The sequence below is a fragment of the Siphateles boraxobius genome, unplaced genomic scaffold (genome assembly GCF_051911475.1).
Source record: "Siphateles boraxobius isolate OS27281-9 unplaced genomic scaffold, OSU_SipBor_1 11, whole genome shotgun sequence".
NCBI classification, from domain to species: domain Eukaryota; kingdom Metazoa; phylum Chordata; class Actinopteri; order Cypriniformes; family Leuciscidae; genus Siphateles; species Siphateles boraxobius.
In genome coordinates, this window is record NW_027508711.1 from 3,281,017 (window position 1) to 3,297,965 (window position 16,949).

The window sequence follows — 16,949 nt, forward strand, 5'->3', positions numbered from 1 at the left end:
ATGGGGTGCGAAACTCGGGTGAGCAACAACACACACGTCCGTGTCATCCTCCGATTCCGTAGCACCGCTGGAATTCTCGGCAGCAGACAGACTCTTGTTCTGTGTCCATTGGCGCACAGTGAGAGCACAGGCACCTCCAATCTGCCCCAGCTCGAGCCATTGCGGGCTCCTCGTCCTCGTCTCGTCAGCTGTGGTGACAGCAGCTTCAGTCGCCCCCTGTTCCTCCATAGACCTCAGCTGCTCGTCGCTATACTGTGGCTCATAAAGGCAGCCACGAACATCCGTTTCTACCATAACTTCGTCAAAATCCAGATCCTCCATAATGCATCCGTCTGCGTATTCAGTACCTTCGTCCATATTTTCAAAAAGTTTCTGCCGGTGAAATCAAACGCACCGGCACTGATCTGTGATAGGTCTGTTAGCGCATTAGGTCCAACCCCCTATGGGCGGGTTTGAAAGGGTGGGAACTAGTGCTTGTAGTCTTCACAGAAATCCACCCCTTTTACACTTCCTCCTACAATGACGTAAAATGACGATTTTTGCGTCATTGTAGGAGGAAGTGAAAAAGGTAAATAGAGGATTTCTCTCGTCTCAGGGGAAAATGAAAGAGTGTTGCACGACCATTCAATAGTATGACTGGATTTCTAACAATGGAAATCTTAATGCAAATGGGTGGAGTGACCCTTTAAGTCAGGCTTGATGCCTTTAACAAAATAATAATCACAGTCTCTTCCCCACAGTGAGGCATACAGATACAGTTTATTAGGTAATTCGGCACTGCCTTCATCTGGTGAAGAAAGTTTCCCAAGTTGAACGTGCCCACCTGGGTGGTGAGCTCCTCCTAAGTGAGTGTATTGCTCCCTCCTAGGCATTGACACAGAGTGCCTGGCTGAACAGATGACAAATAGAGTTGGGGGCTGGGCGACACTTATCATGATCACTAGAGGAAAACTAGCCTATATATGCCGAACTGCTGCTTCCCGTGGGCTCCCTTCACATGAAGCCAGTTTCACTGTAAGCCCGGTTCGAACTGTCAGCTTGCTGCGCTATTCCCCTCGGGAATGGATACGTGCACAATTCTTGCTCCAGTGAGTTCCCCTTATTAGCCGAACCCTGTCGAGTTCCTCCATACTGAAGGCTTGGGGTCAGAATGCCTTGTCTCTTCAATTATATCTATATATTCTTTTGAGTTTGCCTTCTTTAGTAAAGTTATGAATCAAGTATATGCATGATCATATAATCAATTTTACCTTCTTTGAATACTGAAACATACTTTGAATCATATGTTTGATGTAAATGTTTAACCATTTTCTTTTAGGTACATTCCAATGTCTCTATTTGCCTGCACACAGGCTGGAATTCTTTGGGGATATCTTATCTTGTGAGATTCAAAGCATAAGTGTCCTCGAGTATAAGCACCTCGAGTATATGTTCCAGATGTGCCCCAGGCTGTGCCCCTGCCTTCGTCTTCGGGCAGGAAATACAGAATCCACTACCCTCGGTTCACTTTATAAATATTTGCTTGCTGGGCTGTTAATAAATACATGCTTTGGTTACATAATTTTATCTCCCGAGACTTTCTGGTAGAAATGTATGTTCTGTGTTTTGTAGATGGATTTCAAAGCTGTATTTCACATAAAACACCAAATATGTAGCAATGTCATCATATATTGCTTCATATTAATTCAAAAATTTTCTTTTTTGTCTAAATGCAGTTTATTAACCACATTCATTTCTGAAAAGAAGACCAATTATAGAACATAAACTAAATACGGATTCATATTTATTAAACATTTGTTCTATTTTATTTCTATATTTTTAAAATATATATATTTCAAGGTAATCTTTGTTGTATGGTGAGGTTAATTTACTGGTGTTGTGAAACTGCTGCTATGAGGTGAACTTTACAGTATGAAAAAAAATATTGTGTGCTGCTCAAGCGCTAGTTGAAAATAAATTAAATTTTTGTAGGTTCATCTTTATTGTTTGACATTCAGCTCATACATGTTTTACATGTCCGAAAAGAACCTTGGACCGATTTCATTTCATTTCATGCCACAAGATGATTTTCATTTATGTAAATATGTAACAGAAACTTTCAAATGTGAATTTTCCACATTTACAGTATGTAAACTGTATAGGTTTGTCTATTCTATACAAATATTTTAACTATTTGTTTTTTTATGTAATATGTAGCACATAATATCCTCGTGACAGCATGTATAAATATCCAAGGCAGTTTAGAGATTTATGACGATCCAGAAAGACAAGAATCACTCTTCAGGTGAAATCCTTTTTAAAGGATTAAAATTTAATATTTTAATATATATTTATATTATTTATATTGTTTTTCCTACATGAATAATATGGGCCTATAAGTGTATCTGTGTTTAGCAGTCAGACTATTATAATTGTATGCAAGATTGGATTAGCTATTAAAATGGGTTTAAGATTTATTTGTTACAGAACATTTATCATTGTTTTATCCACAAATTATGTTGTTATTATATTTGACATCCAAGGCACTGCCATTATTTGGAGAGTGAGCTTTATATTTGTTTGAGAATTATAATAATTTGAACTCAGCTGAAAATGCCATGCTTTTCCATGAAACTAAGCAATGAATCTTATAATTGTATTATATTTCAAATAGTGGAGTTTTTTTTTTTTTTATCATACTTCATGGTATTTACTATCTAATTTTTTTTAAATGTGAGATACGTTCATGCACACTATAGTTTGTTTCTTTCATTGATGGCTGTGATTTGGCTGATATTTTGATTGTTTCATCCAGTTGTCAGAGCAGATGAATGACTCCAATGGAAACTCCACCTCACCTGAGGTTCAATACAGCAACATCACAACACAAACATCCTCATCAATGGATGGTCTGAGGATTATTGTGCTATGCTTTAATCTATTCACCGGTGTTCCTATATACTCCTATGTTATATGGCTTATTATCAGGGGAAGAAATGGAGTTGCATCAGAATTTTTCAACTTCAATCTCAATGTTTGTGAGATATTTTTCTCTCTGTCTTCTTTGGCCTTTCTGCTGTCAGAAAAAAATATTTTTTTTCTGACAATACAGAGACTTTCACTTGGACTAGCCATCACCATTCGCCCTCTGTTTCAGTGTCTGATCTGTGTTGAGCGTTACCTGGCAGTGGTTCATCCTGTAACCTTTCTGAAGTACAAGTCATTTAGATATACATTTGTCTGTTCTGTTGTTGTCTGGCTTTTGGGTGTTGGCTCCTGTTTGTCCTCTATGTTTATCTTTCTCTCAAACAACGTTTATACATTTACATGGTTTGTCCTTTTGCAGTTCCTCCTCTTTCTCTTTATCCAGTTGTTCTGCTGTTTGGCTGTTCTCAGAGCTCTGAAGCAGTCAGGACCAGGAGAGAGAGTGAGAGAGAGAGAAGAGGAAAACCACACGAAGAGAAGAGCGTTTTATCTTATTTTGATAACTACTGTGACAATGGTAATCATATATGCCCCTTTCATCATCTCATCAATCCTCTGTATTCTGATGCAAGAAGATTTTTTAGTTGTCTCGCCCATTAGTTTTGCTTTTTTTATTCTGGGTGGTTTTGTGCTGCCTATTCTGTATCTGCACCGTTCTGGGAAACTCTCCCACCTCTGTTAATCGCATGCAACAGTTTGTATTTTGCATTTATTGTATTTGCTTATTTATTGTTGTTAACCTTTATTTCTGGATATTAAATAGGTATGCTTATTTCAATCTGAATAATGGAGCCTTTAATCCCAGATTGGTTGTCATTCCATTAGAACAAAGCCCATACATTTGAATTAGATTGAATTAATGAGTTTAAAAGACAAGAGGTATTGATGTAAAGCTCCAAAACAGCATTATACGTTTACAAAGTAGCAGATAACAGTTTTCAGATTCCGGTTGTCTTAATGGTGACTTTCACAAAAGTTACAACTGCAGAGTCAGATATATGGACTGTGGCCCTGTTTACACCTGGTATTAAAATGTGTTTTGGTCGATTGTATCACATGACGAGGGAGACACATTCCTGTTTACACATGGTATTTCAATCCGTCTATTTTGTCCACTTTTAACCTGAATGTTGTTTCAACTCCAAAATACATCCTGAAACAACTGCACTAGATTTTCATGGGCTTTACTCCGTGTAGCTATTACAAGGTGTGTGTAAAGGTGATTAAAGCAAGTGCAAGATCAGTACGTCTTGTTGGTTTCATGCTATGGTGATTCAGCAGATATATCAAGAACAGAAAAGTTAAAAAAATCACCTTAGTCTACTAATAAAGTATTAACATTGAAGGTGTGAATGAAAAAAAAAGTGAGTGCATTCAGACAGTTGCCTTTGTAGTGTTTGATGTTTAAAAATAATTAGAAAATTAGCAATCTGGCAATTTACCAATTTAATAATAAATTAAAAAGGAGTTTATACTTACATAATATTATGCTGTACCCATATAATTGGACAAGCGGTTTGGAAAATGGAATGATTCAGCTGTGTAAATCATTTTCTGGCAAAATGCTGGAATTCATTTGGAGCGACGTCACAGTGCATTATGGATATTCTCCAAGCTGCATTCCGATTTTTTTTGTAGGCCTACTTTTCAATCAGAAGGTTGCGTCCTAGTGAATCCAACTCAGTCCTTCTCAGCTTTAATAGCTTGAATGAGACGTATAATGCGCATGGCTACAGTTAACTAATTTATTAGTTTCTCATTTTCACACAATCAGTTCTCTAATATAATATGACACTCAAACAAACCATCACAAGTCTTTTTAACTGGATGTCCGCTCATGCATAATATTTGCCTATTTATTGCTGCATTCATTGCCAACACATTCAGTATGGTGGAATCTGGACTCTGAACTGCATTGTTCATCTTACAAGGCAGAGTTTGAAGATTTGATCCATGAAAACTCAGGTAACTATTTTGATGAATTAAATGTTTTGAAAACATGTCTTAAATGTGTAGATGCTGTTTATTATATCTTATTACAAGGTGGTAAAAGCAAAATCCTGACAGTATGTTTATAAATATATAGTCGATTGCTTTTCAGGAGTTTTTGAAAGAGACTCGTGTTATAATGGTAATCGCAGGTACAGATGGGAAAGCCACTAAAATGAACATATTTAAGATCTTGTTTGTTTATTATTTATTGAACATGGCGATATTAACAATAGAGGAGGTTCAAACTGCTTGATCAGGGTATATTTTAATATGCATAACCCTACTTTATTGCAAGTCCATCATCTCTGTTAATTGTGGTTTATTGCTAACTTGCACTCCCAGGATACATATTGTAATAACCCAGTGTTGGTTTGCGTTACTATGCGACTTATGTTCCTATGTGCATCAGACATGTTTTTACAGAAAATAGTAATGTACATTGTGAGAATAACTGCTCTACAGTATATGATTATTTTCTTTCGTTAATTCATTTTTTCACCACATCACATGAATCTGAACCTGTCTCTGAAAGAAAAGGTTTGATGAACATGACTGTGACTATTCTTGACAGTCCAAGTTTATGTTTTGTGCAGGTTCAAACGCAATCAGTAACAAGATGAACATCACAATGGAAACCGAAGAAACTCCACCATGTAACACAACAAGTATGCAGGGAGCTAAATTGCTGACCTATGACGCTGTGATATATGCCATCCAATTTCTGTTTGGTCTTCCTACACACTCCTACATTGTATGGCTCATTGTCACAGGAAAAGGAACAGGAATAGCATCTGAATTCTTCACTCTGAACATCTCCGTTTGTGAGATTATGTTATGTCTGCGCTCATTGTCTGCTTCAATGCTCAAAATATTTCCAAGTCTCTGGAACTTTGTGGTGTTCTTATCAGGATTTGTCATCACCGGTCGTTTCTTTCATTGTATGATGTGTGTTGAGCGTTACCTGGCAGTGGTTCATCCTGTAACCTTTCTGAAGTTCAAACCTCTCAGATACAAAGTTGCATGTTCCATTTTGACCTGGCTTATGATTGCTATCTATTGTGTGTTTTCTCTGCTTATACGCAACTGTTTTATGCAGATTTTTACATACCTTTAAATAATACAGTTCTTCTTCTTCATCTCCATAAACCTGTTCTGCTGTGTGGCTGTTCTCAGAGCTCTGAAGCAGTCAGGACCAGGAGAGAGAGGGAGAGAGAGAGAGGAGGACAACCACATGAAGAGAAGAGCATTTCATCTCATTCTAATAACTACTGGGATTTTATTACTCATGCATGTTCCGAGTTTATTTGTGGCTTTACAACATATCCTGCCAATACAGAGAATTCCAGAACTGGATTCATTGAGTCTCACATCTTTCTTGCTCCCTGGTTTGGTGCATCCTTTTCTCTACATTCACAGAGTTGGCAAACTGCCCTTCTGTAGGTCTCTGTAATTGACATAACCCTGGTCATTTATTACGTTACTTATTTAAACAGAACTGCACAAAATGTGGTTGGTGGGTAACAGATGTAATGTCATGTTCATAGTTTGTTCTTCTCAATAAAACAAAAGTCCTATGCACGGATTTCCATGGAGCTGCCATGAATGTCAATCTTCCTTCTATGATATAAATGCTGAAATGAATATGCAAAAACACAAACAAACAGAAAATATGAGAAGCAAGTTTTAATTTATAAGATTTTTTTTTTTGCACTGAAAGACATGCATAGATTTCTTTAATACACAACCATATCAGGACACTATAGCTTTTTATAAAGTAAACAAATAGATGAATAAGCGAGTACACTCTTAGAAAAAAAAAAAAAACGTTTCAGTGGGGTTCTATATAAATGAAACACCCATACTTGGGATTTGTCCTATGCATATAACCCATCTAACACACATTAGGAGCAGTGAACACACACAAACTGCAAACCATGGACACACATACCAAGAGAGTCAGTATTTAGAATCGAACCCGCAACCGGGTTGTTAGTCTGACTCTCTAACCATTAGGCCACGACTGCCCACAAAGTGACGGCCCTTCGCCCAAACAGGGACTTGAACCCTGGATCCTCAAAATAAGCACAACCTTATCCTGTGGCATGCACTGCTGGGATATGAACCCAGCAGTGAACCCTAGGGTTCTCTACTTATTTTTAAACAAATCTTTTATGCCAAAAAGGTTCTATAATAATGCTTCATATTTTTTTTTCTAGTGATGCAGTTTATTTATGAGCTGCTTAATTCATAAAAATGTAATTAAAATAAAAAATTATAATAAAAAAAATATTATTTCAAACTAAATCCATAAAATGACTCCATTATGGTAACCCCTTTAAAGTTCTACATAGAACGTCCTGGTTGCGTATGCAACCCACCGTTCCCTGAAGGAGGGAACGGAGGACGTAGTCGACGCGACTGAAATGGGATCACGCTAGGGAGCCTATCATCTTCGATTACTATTGAACGAGCCAATGGAATTTGGCGTGCGTGATTTGCATAACACACTCCGCCCCCGCGGCGCGGGTATAAATACGGAAGTGGATGCACGCACCAGTTGCTTTTCGCTGAGGAGCCGAGAGTAACCCGGGGTCAGCGGTGGTCCAGCGGTAGTGGCAAGGGGACTACGTCCTCCGTTCCCTCCTTCAGGGAACGGTGGGTTGCATACGCAACCAGGACGTTCCCTTTCAGTCGATAACGTCGGACGTAGTCGACGCGACTGAAATGGGATAAACCATTGAACACGCCACTAACGCTGCCACCTTCCAGTGCCTAAACCAAAGCCTCCTGATGCCCCCGCAAACTTAAGGCGGGGAAGGACAGGGCTTAGGCCAGGGAAGTCACTGCTGTTCCTACAGGACCACTGGGAAAGCGTTCCCCGTACGTTGGAAGGAAGGGACGCTGCGGAAGCCACATCCAACCCGAGGGAGGTAACGTGGAGAATACACATATGAACTGGGCGGAAACCGGGCAGTCTAACATATGGAATGTCACTGGGGTGGCTCCAGCCTAAGACGGGGGGAGACACACCGGACAGTGACGGCAGAGAGACTCTGCCGAGGGAAGACACGGGCTCACCGCAGGGAGCCGTATCGTGGAAGAATACACATATGGGGTCACCGAAGGGACCGCAACATATGGACCCAGCCTAACACAGGTTCCACACTGCTTACGAGTGGTAGGCCTAACACCAGACGTTCCGCACGTCCGACGTCGGAGGGGTGTGGAGGAACTCAACAGGGTTCAATTTTAAGGGAACTCAACTGGAGTAGAAAGGCGCACGTATCCAGTCCATAGGAGGGGAATGGCGCAGCAAGCCGACACTTGAACCGGGCTCACGGTGAAACTGGCTTCATGAGAAGGGAGCCCACGGGAAGCAGCGGTTCAACCAGGTGTCGTCCAGCCCCCAACTCTAGAATCTGTTTAGCAAAGTATATCGTCAACGCCCAGGCGGAGCACTTTACACTCATCATAGAGGAGCTCAACACCTAAGTGGACATGTTGCATCTCGGATCTTTGCCGAAATGAAGGCAAGCACTAAATGCAACTTTGCATGGAAACAGCCTTCCCTCTCTGCTGAATTCCAACAGATATTTGAAGAGCTGGTCTGAGGTCTATGACTTGCATTCTGTACACGTCCAAGCGAACGGACAGAGAAGCCAGGGCTGGATCTGCCTCCTCCAGGGCAGCGCTTGCAGGCTCACCACCTGCTCCTATTACGGGAGAGGTAGGAACCTTGGGCACAATCCGAGCCGGGGTCTCAGCTTGTGAGAGTTAGCCGGCCCAGACTCCAGGCACAATACGTTGACCGAAAGCGAGCAAGTCCCTACCCTCTAGTAGAGACCACGCAAGCAGGAGAACTGATATAACAGAATTTTTAACTCACTACCTGCAGTGGCTCAGGGGCGGTCTCTGCAGTGCAGTCGCACCAGGGACAAGGCCCAAGAGGATAAAGAGGGACACAAGGATTTACAAGACCTTGCTCCTCAGGAACCTGACGATCAGAACGTGCTTCTGCATACTTCTGCAACCCGATGAGCGTCGTTTAAGCACCGAGGCAACATCATTTTGAGGGTGATTTAGGAAAACAGCCTACTGCAACCCATTTTGCAGGAAAGAGAGCACTGAAGTGATCGAACGCTTTCAGGATCTCCTCTGGAGAGAAGACGCACTCAACGACTAGGTTCCACTTCTAAAGGCGTAAGCACGCTACCCCATTCTAGGGGGTGCTCGCAGAAGTGATGGTAACTATCACACATTCTTGTGATAGCCACCTGAACCTCCGCGTTCAGATGTAAGACCGCCCGGAATCCCCGGGGGAAGAACGCGTGTGCCATCGTGCCCCGCCCCTGAAGAGTTTTCCGGGGAAGTCAGGAAGGCTGTTGATGGGAGCCAGGTCTAGTTGGGCCAATAAGGGGCAACTATGAAGACCTGTTCCTCTCCTGACTTGGCACGTAGGTGCAAGTGACGGGCGCAAAAGACAGGAGCATTGCTCAACACAACATGTGAAGATCACTGGGCTTCAGGAGCATTTTCTGCTCAGCACTTGGGTGTGACAAGTTCACTGAGCTTCAGGAGCATTCCTGCTCAACACCTGAGTGTGATAAACTCACCGAGCTTCAGGAGCATTTCTGCTCAACACTTGAGTACGAAGAACCTCACTGAGCGACAGGAGCATTTCTGCTCAGCACTTGAGTGTGACAAGTTCACTGAACTTCAGGAGCATTCCCTCACTGAGCTTCAGGAGCATTTCTGCTCAACACTTGAGTGCGAAGAATTTCACTGAACGACAGGAGCATTTCTGCTCAGCACTTGAGTGTGACAAGTTCACTGAGCTTCAGGAGCATTACTGCTCAACACCTGAGTGTGATAAACTCACTGAGCTTCAGGAGCATTACTGCTCAACACTTGAGTGTGAGGAACTTCACTGAGCACCAGGAGCATTTCTGCTCAGCACTGCGTGTGATGAATTCACTGCGCTACCTGTGATGGACTCACTGAGCTACAGGAGCATTGCTGCTCAACACCTGAGTGTGATGAATTTCACTGAGTTTCAGGAGCAACTCTGCTCAACATGAAGTGTGATGATCTCACTGACTTGAGCAGCGCAAGGCGACCCTGAGTCGCCGTCACTTCTTAGAAGGCTCACTGGGGTTAAACGTATTCTGCGGGCCCCTGGGACAGCTGGGACCCAGTGTTTGTCCAAGGGTAGTCCGCTCGGTTTACCCAAACACTGGCGGAAAAATAAAACCGGGGGGGCAATTGAGCGGCCCCGGAATGGTCAAGACCCCACGGACCCAGGGGATGGAGTCTCCACTTGCCCTGGCTATAACTGTCGTGAGGCTCGATGGCGGCACGATTGAGTAAGCGGGAGGGGTGGAACAAGGCGCCCTCAGAAGCGTCTGACTCCAAGGAGGAGGTGACGGGAGAGTTTGTGACACCCGCAATGTCTAACAACTCGAGGCACGAATGCCCGTGTAGTCGGGGGTCGCCCAGGCCCCCGTTAAAACACGCCCTTTGTACATGGCCCCTCTGCTGAGGAAGGTTTGGCAGCAGACCGGGATGAACTATAGTCACACAGGGTGAGCTGCTCTGCCACGGTCACCTCGGGACTCGATCGTAAAGCTAGCGCTGAAGCGGTCACATACGGAGGAAGCCAACTTAGGCTGCGCTAACGTATACCCCAGGAGCCTCTGAATCTTTTCAGTGGGACCCTTTCTCACTTCAACACCAGCTGAACACATTCTCACTGGAGAGACGTGTTGGACCGAGTACCTCTCCAAAACTGAAAAAGAGATACTCAGCCCGTGGGCGAGATTACTCTCTTCCAGTTGACCTGAAGACCCAATGGGCTCTGGAGCACTCGAGGGGAAGGACACCACGTGTCCTTCAGGTCAAAGCTGCAGACCAATCTTGGGCCAAGATGGTCACGACCCACCACCTAGTAGCACGAAGAACGAGTTTACAACTGGCCTTCGTACCGGCTGGAGGAGCGGCTATATCAAATCCTTCGGCAGCAGGATAAGATAAGCACGCACAAGTCAGGAGCACTGCTCAACACTTGGTGTGAAGAATATCACTGAATTTTCAGGAGCACGTCTGCTCAACACCTAATGTGATGTTACTATCACTGACTTGAGCGGGGTAGCCGAGCCTGAGGTGGGGCAGCAAAGTAGAGATAGTGGTGTTAGTGTGCAGTGCAACACTTACCTGTCTCCACTAGCGGCAGGGGACGCCCTGTTGGCGACCAAGGGAAGCTGGGGGATGTAAGGCTATTATACAGGGTCACATCCGCCATACTGGCCCACTTGGGACTCAGGAATAGAAAAATTGCTCTTTTTCTGAATATGTGGGTACCGCTGACCCCGTTTTTATAAGGGCCAGCGGCGGAACAGACACACACATAACAAAAAACTCCAGCCGGCCCTCCAACCAGCCAGAGGGAGTGGATCGGCGACCACTCCACAAGCAACTCTTCCATCCCTGAGAGCCCGTCCAGGTTCAGCGTTTTCTTTTGCGCTGGAGCTTACCACCTGGCTTGGCAGCGCCTGGAGCGGGCTGGGCGCCCCTTCCGCGGCCGGCTCCGCGCCGGAACCTGGGTGAAGGCTGCTGCGGTGGTCCGGCGGGAGCTGAGGCGGCTGCAGGCGGACGCCCTCGGCGACGAGCAGGCGGAGGATCTGACCTCGGGGGGCGGGTGAAGGCAGCAGCGTCCCTCCGAGGCAGGATGTGCCGGATGGCCTCCGTCTGCTTCTGAGCTGTAGAGAACTGTTGGGCAAAGTTCTCCACAGCGTCGCCGAATAACCCAACCTGGGAAATGGGAGAGTCCAGGAACCGAACCTTGTCCGCATCTCTCATTTCGGCCAGGTTGAGCCAGAGATGGCGCTCCTGGACCACTAGTGTGGACATCGCCGAACCCACCGCGCGAGCTGCAACCTTCGCCGCCCGGAGGGCAAGGTCAGTTGCAGTGCGGAGCTCACCCATGAGCTCAGGGTCCGAACTACCCTCGTGCATGTTCATGAGTGCCTGGGCCTGGTGGACCTGGAGCAACGCCATGGCATGCAAGGAGGAAGCGGCTTGCCCACAAGCTTTGTAAGCCTTGCCCGTAAGAGCGGACGAGAACTTACAGGCTTTAGAGGGGTGACGAGGATCACCTCTCCAGGAAGCGGCCGCCGTTGGGCATAACTGCATCGCAACGGCCCGCTCCACCGGAGGGATAGCCTCGTAACCCTTCACCGCTCCCCCATCAAGGGTAGTGAGGGGGGAGGAGCTACTCAGGCGGTTTCTGGCAGAGAAAGGTGCCATCCATGCCCTCGTAAGCTCCTCATGCACTTCAGGAAAGAAAGGAACCGGGGCGGCGGACTGAGAACCAGTACGGCCCGCCCCGATATACCAATCATCCAACCGAGACGGCTCGGGACACGGTGGAGGGTTCCACACGAGCCCTACCGCCTCGGCGGCCTTTTTCAGCATAGCTGACATCTCTGGATCTGGCTCGGGCAACACTGGTCTCCCGGAGGGAGGCAGTGCAGCCGAGTCATCATCTCCAGAGTTCAGCTCCCCCTCCGATGCTGCGATTGACAACGTATCCCCTGGAGGGGCCCCAAATGACACGGCTGGCCCGTCCATTACAGAGGGACCAGCGGGATCAATGGGGAGCTCCACCGGTTGCGGTGTGAAAGAGGAGTGAGGGACCCACGGGGCGTGGCCGGGCGGATTACCCCTCACTGTGATCCTCAGATCACCCAGCTTGGACGGCACCCCAGTCCTCCTCTGGGAAGGTAACCCAGAGGAAGAACAGGGGCGGGGCCCAGAGGTGGGGACTGCACCAACACTTTTAACGAAGGCGAGTCTAGATCTCAACACCGAGATGGACATGTTCCCGCAGTGAGAACATGCCTCATCCACGAAAGCTGCCTCAGCATGCTGTAAGCCCAAACATGCGACACAACTTTCGTGACCGTCAGAAGGGGATAGTGCCAGACCGCACCCAGAAACGCACGGATGGAATGGCATCTTGAAAAACCGCGGCAAACCGCGGCAAACACTGAATAGTCTTTCAACTAACAGTGAAGCACTCACTTCTCGCCCTCTAACCAACCGTCAACACACAAACAAACAGTAGAAATTTGATGCTGTTAAAACAGCAGTTGAGAGCTGAGAAGCTCGCGATCACCGCTGCACCACGCTGTAGAACACCAACACTGGAGAGGTCTTCCCGCAAGAACCCCGACACACTCGCTCGTTGAACACAACAGCACTCTTCAGAGACATCAAAGACGAACGGCTCCGAAGCGAAAGGCAACTAGTGCGTGCATCCACTTCCGTATTTACACCCGCGCCGCGGGGGGGGAGTGTGTGATGCAAATCACGCACGCCAAATTCCATTGGCTCGTTCAATAGTAATCGAAGATGATAGGCTCCCTAGCGTGATCCCATTTCAGTCGCGTCGACTACGTCCGACGTTATCGACTGAAAGGGAACCTTTTCTTCTAAGAGTGTATATTTAAATATGTTAAAATAAAGTTATATAAATTAAATATAACATCTATCGTTCTATCTAAATATGTCTGTTCACATCTATTGGCAAAAACATTTTCATAAAGCTTATACTTCTGCCTATATCTCCTGACTTAGGTCTGACATCTTCCAAAGTCATGTGATCACAGCATCAAATAGTTCTATCTTCACAGTTCTATGATCTATGATGTTAACACTCATAAATCACTATATGCATATTGAAATTTGCATACAGTAATAAAAATAGCATATGCAGCATTGTAGATTCAGAGTGAGAACTGCACTGATCACCTTCCTGGACAGCCGAAATTTTCATTTGAGAGAGTGGAGAGATTTGACTATTACTATTCCGGTAATCAACTATCTTTCTTCAAAATTTTATTTCTATAATCACAGCATTTACAAACAAAATATGATATGATAAAATTGCAAAACATAGTTAGATTATCTTAAGACTTAATATGATCAAATGCTAGATCTGCTAGAGGTCTATATATAATATAATATAATATAATATAATATAATATAATATAATATTATATAATATAATATAATATAATATAATATAATATAATATAATATAATATAATATAATATAATATAATAATATGCATTGTTTATAAAAAAATATTAAACTAATACTTAATATATATATATATATATATATATATATATATATATATATACATATATATATATATATATATATATATATATATATATATATATATATATATATATATATTCTGATTAATGAAACCTTAATATCAGATGCTGGGTCAAGATAGGTGTTTACAACATTTGTCATTTTTGTAAATTAAAAGTTAATTGTTTACATTCTAGAATACTAGAATTTTACATTCTTGTTTTCTGCAGTCTGATTTTATTACTTATTTTTTGTTCAGGTGAATGCAAAGACAGTTACACGTTGAACATCTCGAATGAAGCACCTCCGACAAACGGGGCATGTAACATAACCGATTTTTACATATATTATCACATTTCACCCTATGATATTGTATTACATATCATCAGTATCCTGTTTGGTCTTCCTACACACTCCTATATTCTGTGGCTCATTGCCACAGGGACAGGAAGAGGAATTGCATCTGAATTCTTCACTCTGAACATCTCTGTTTGTGAGATTATGTTATGTCTGCGCTCACTGAACACTGTGCTTGGCAATGTATTTACAAGGCCATGGACTGTTAAGATGTTTTTATCAGGATTTACCTTCACTGGCCGTTTCTTTCAGTGTCTGATGTGTGTTGAGCGTTACCTGGCAGTGGTTCATCCTTTAACCTTTCTGAAGTACAAACCTCTCAGATACAAAGTCGCATGCTCTGTTGTTACCTGGATAATGATCACTATATGTTGTGTGTTGTCTCTGGAACTTGTAAACCCGTGTTTAATGCCCATTTTTAAATGCTTGTACCTGTCACACTTCATAATCTTCCTCTCCATAAACCTGTTCTGCTGTGTGGCTGTTCTCAGGGCTCTGAAGCAGTCCGGACCTGGAGAGAGAGGGAGAGAGAGAGAGGAGGAAAACCACATGAAGAGAAGAGCGTTTTATCTCATTCTAATAACTACTGTGACTTTAGTAATCACTTATGTTCCCAGTTCAATCACAGCATTACACTATATGCTGTCAACTCCTGCCAGCGAGGAACTGGAATCAATGAGTCTTACATGTTTCTTTCTGTCTGGTTTTGTGCAGCCACTTCTCTTCATTCACAGGCTTGGCAAACTGCCCTTTTGTAGGTCTCCATAGTTGATAGTCATTTTTAACCCAATTTTTGACTGCTGGGTAAAGAATGTCATAACATGTTGTGTTCGCTGTTTGTGTAGTGCACTAAAAACAAGTGCCCTCTGTTCTGATTTCCACAAAGCTGCCATAAAGATGCCAATATTCTCTGTATGTTATTCAGATACATCTTATTAAAATGTGTTGGTGTGTAAATGTGTCGCTGTTTGTATTCTGTTCATGTTCATAAATGTTATTGTAAGAACCATCACTAAATGACAACCAAACTTAAATGTTATTTACTTACCATTTCTCATTATTGTGTCTACTTTTCATTTTTTTCCTAAATTTCAGAGCAGAAGAAGTTAAAATGACCATTTACATTCTGTTTTCAAAAGGATAATTGTGGTTATTCTATTCTATCCACATCCTATTCTAACAAAAATAAATAAAAACAAATCTGCAATAGAATAAATATGTATTTTATGAATATGTATGACAATATAACTTACGATTTACCTGTAATCAACTGAAACCAAGGTCTTCATAAATTTCAACACCTGGTTCAGCTTGTAATCTATAGTGCAAGAAAAAACATGATTGATTAATTGATATTAATACATTAGGTCAAATGTTTACCGCAGTATTATTTAATATACTAGGCTATTTGTCTACCTGAAAACTAATGCTTTGTTTTTCTCATTTTCATCTTTATTAATAGAGTAATCTGCAATAGGCTATACTTTATAGGCTAAACATAGAAAAATAAAGCTAGAGAGAAAATAAAGGCATAAAAACTTTGCTTTTATTATTTATAAATCAAACAGACATGCAAACATAGTGATGGGTAATGATTAATGTCAAATGAATGAATTGTTTTCCGAATAAAAACAATTAATTGCACTTTGTTTTCCATACAGGTGGTACCATAAATATTCTCTAAAAGATATCAAAAGTAGGAAAATATAATGGTGTACCTCTGCCAAAAGAAGACAAACACTGGAAAGATCAAGTGGAATCGCCTTTTGATTTGAATTAATTTGTCTCGAGCACGCTCACGCGCACGCCAACATTCATGATTCACACCCTTTTTTTTTTACACCTATGTTCACGACACAAAATAGTTACAAATCTGCTATAGCCTACGGATTTTTATTTCCAAAAATAATGTCTCAGTTGGTCGAATCAGAAAATATTAATAGGACTTGAATGAAATGAATAAATTGCGATCAAAAAGCTTCACAATAAAGTTGAAGATTGTCATGCCAGTCCACACACAGTAGGCCTACGTTATTACCGGAGAACATGAAGACGTCCACTTTGAAAAATGCGACGTGAACGGTGAGAAGTGTTTTTACTCTACAAGCATTTTGTATTCTATATTCTGTAGGTCTAAATGTTATGAATTTAAATCATGCGTATGTTTTAAGCATTTAAAAGCATTTTTAATTTTACAACAGCTTTTATTTGTCGAATCTGCAAACGAGGCCTACTTATAAACTTCAAAGACTTGTGCATTTGTGTCAAGAAAAATAAAATATTTTAATAAGAACAGTACTGTAATGTATTTTTAATAAAGAGTTCATTACATTTACTGGAAAAATAAGTGACTTTTTCTAAAGTAGCCTATACTTAACTCAGTTTAGTAACAGTTATTTTGTTTGTTTGTTTGTTTGTTGAGTTTTCCTAACAACTCCTATGTGATGGCTAATAGTAACAGGAACAGGCAATG

The 16,949-nt window shown here is 42.5% G+C and overlaps 2 protein-coding genes across 2 annotated transcripts; both read left to right on the forward strand.

Moving 5' to 3' along the window:
- The first annotated feature begins 2,806 nt into the window (after nt 1–2,806).
- LOC143704278 (uncharacterized) lies at nt 2,807–3,646 on the forward strand. Its single transcript, XM_077197432.1, has one exon. It carries the CDS (start codon nt 2,807–2,809, stop codon nt 3,644–3,646), a length of 840 nt encoding a protein of 279 aa, XP_077053547.1.
- A 1,446-nt stretch (nt 3,647–5,092) lies between these two features.
- Nucleotides 5,093–15,244, forward strand: LOC143704294 (uncharacterized). Its single transcript, XM_077197433.1, has 3 exons — nt 5,093–5,105; nt 5,550–5,777; nt 14,379–15,244. Exons 1-3 carry the CDS (start codon nt 5,093–5,095, stop codon nt 15,242–15,244), a joined length of 1,107 nt encoding a protein of 368 aa, XP_077053548.1.
- Nucleotides 15,245–16,949: the final 1,705 nt, after the last annotated feature.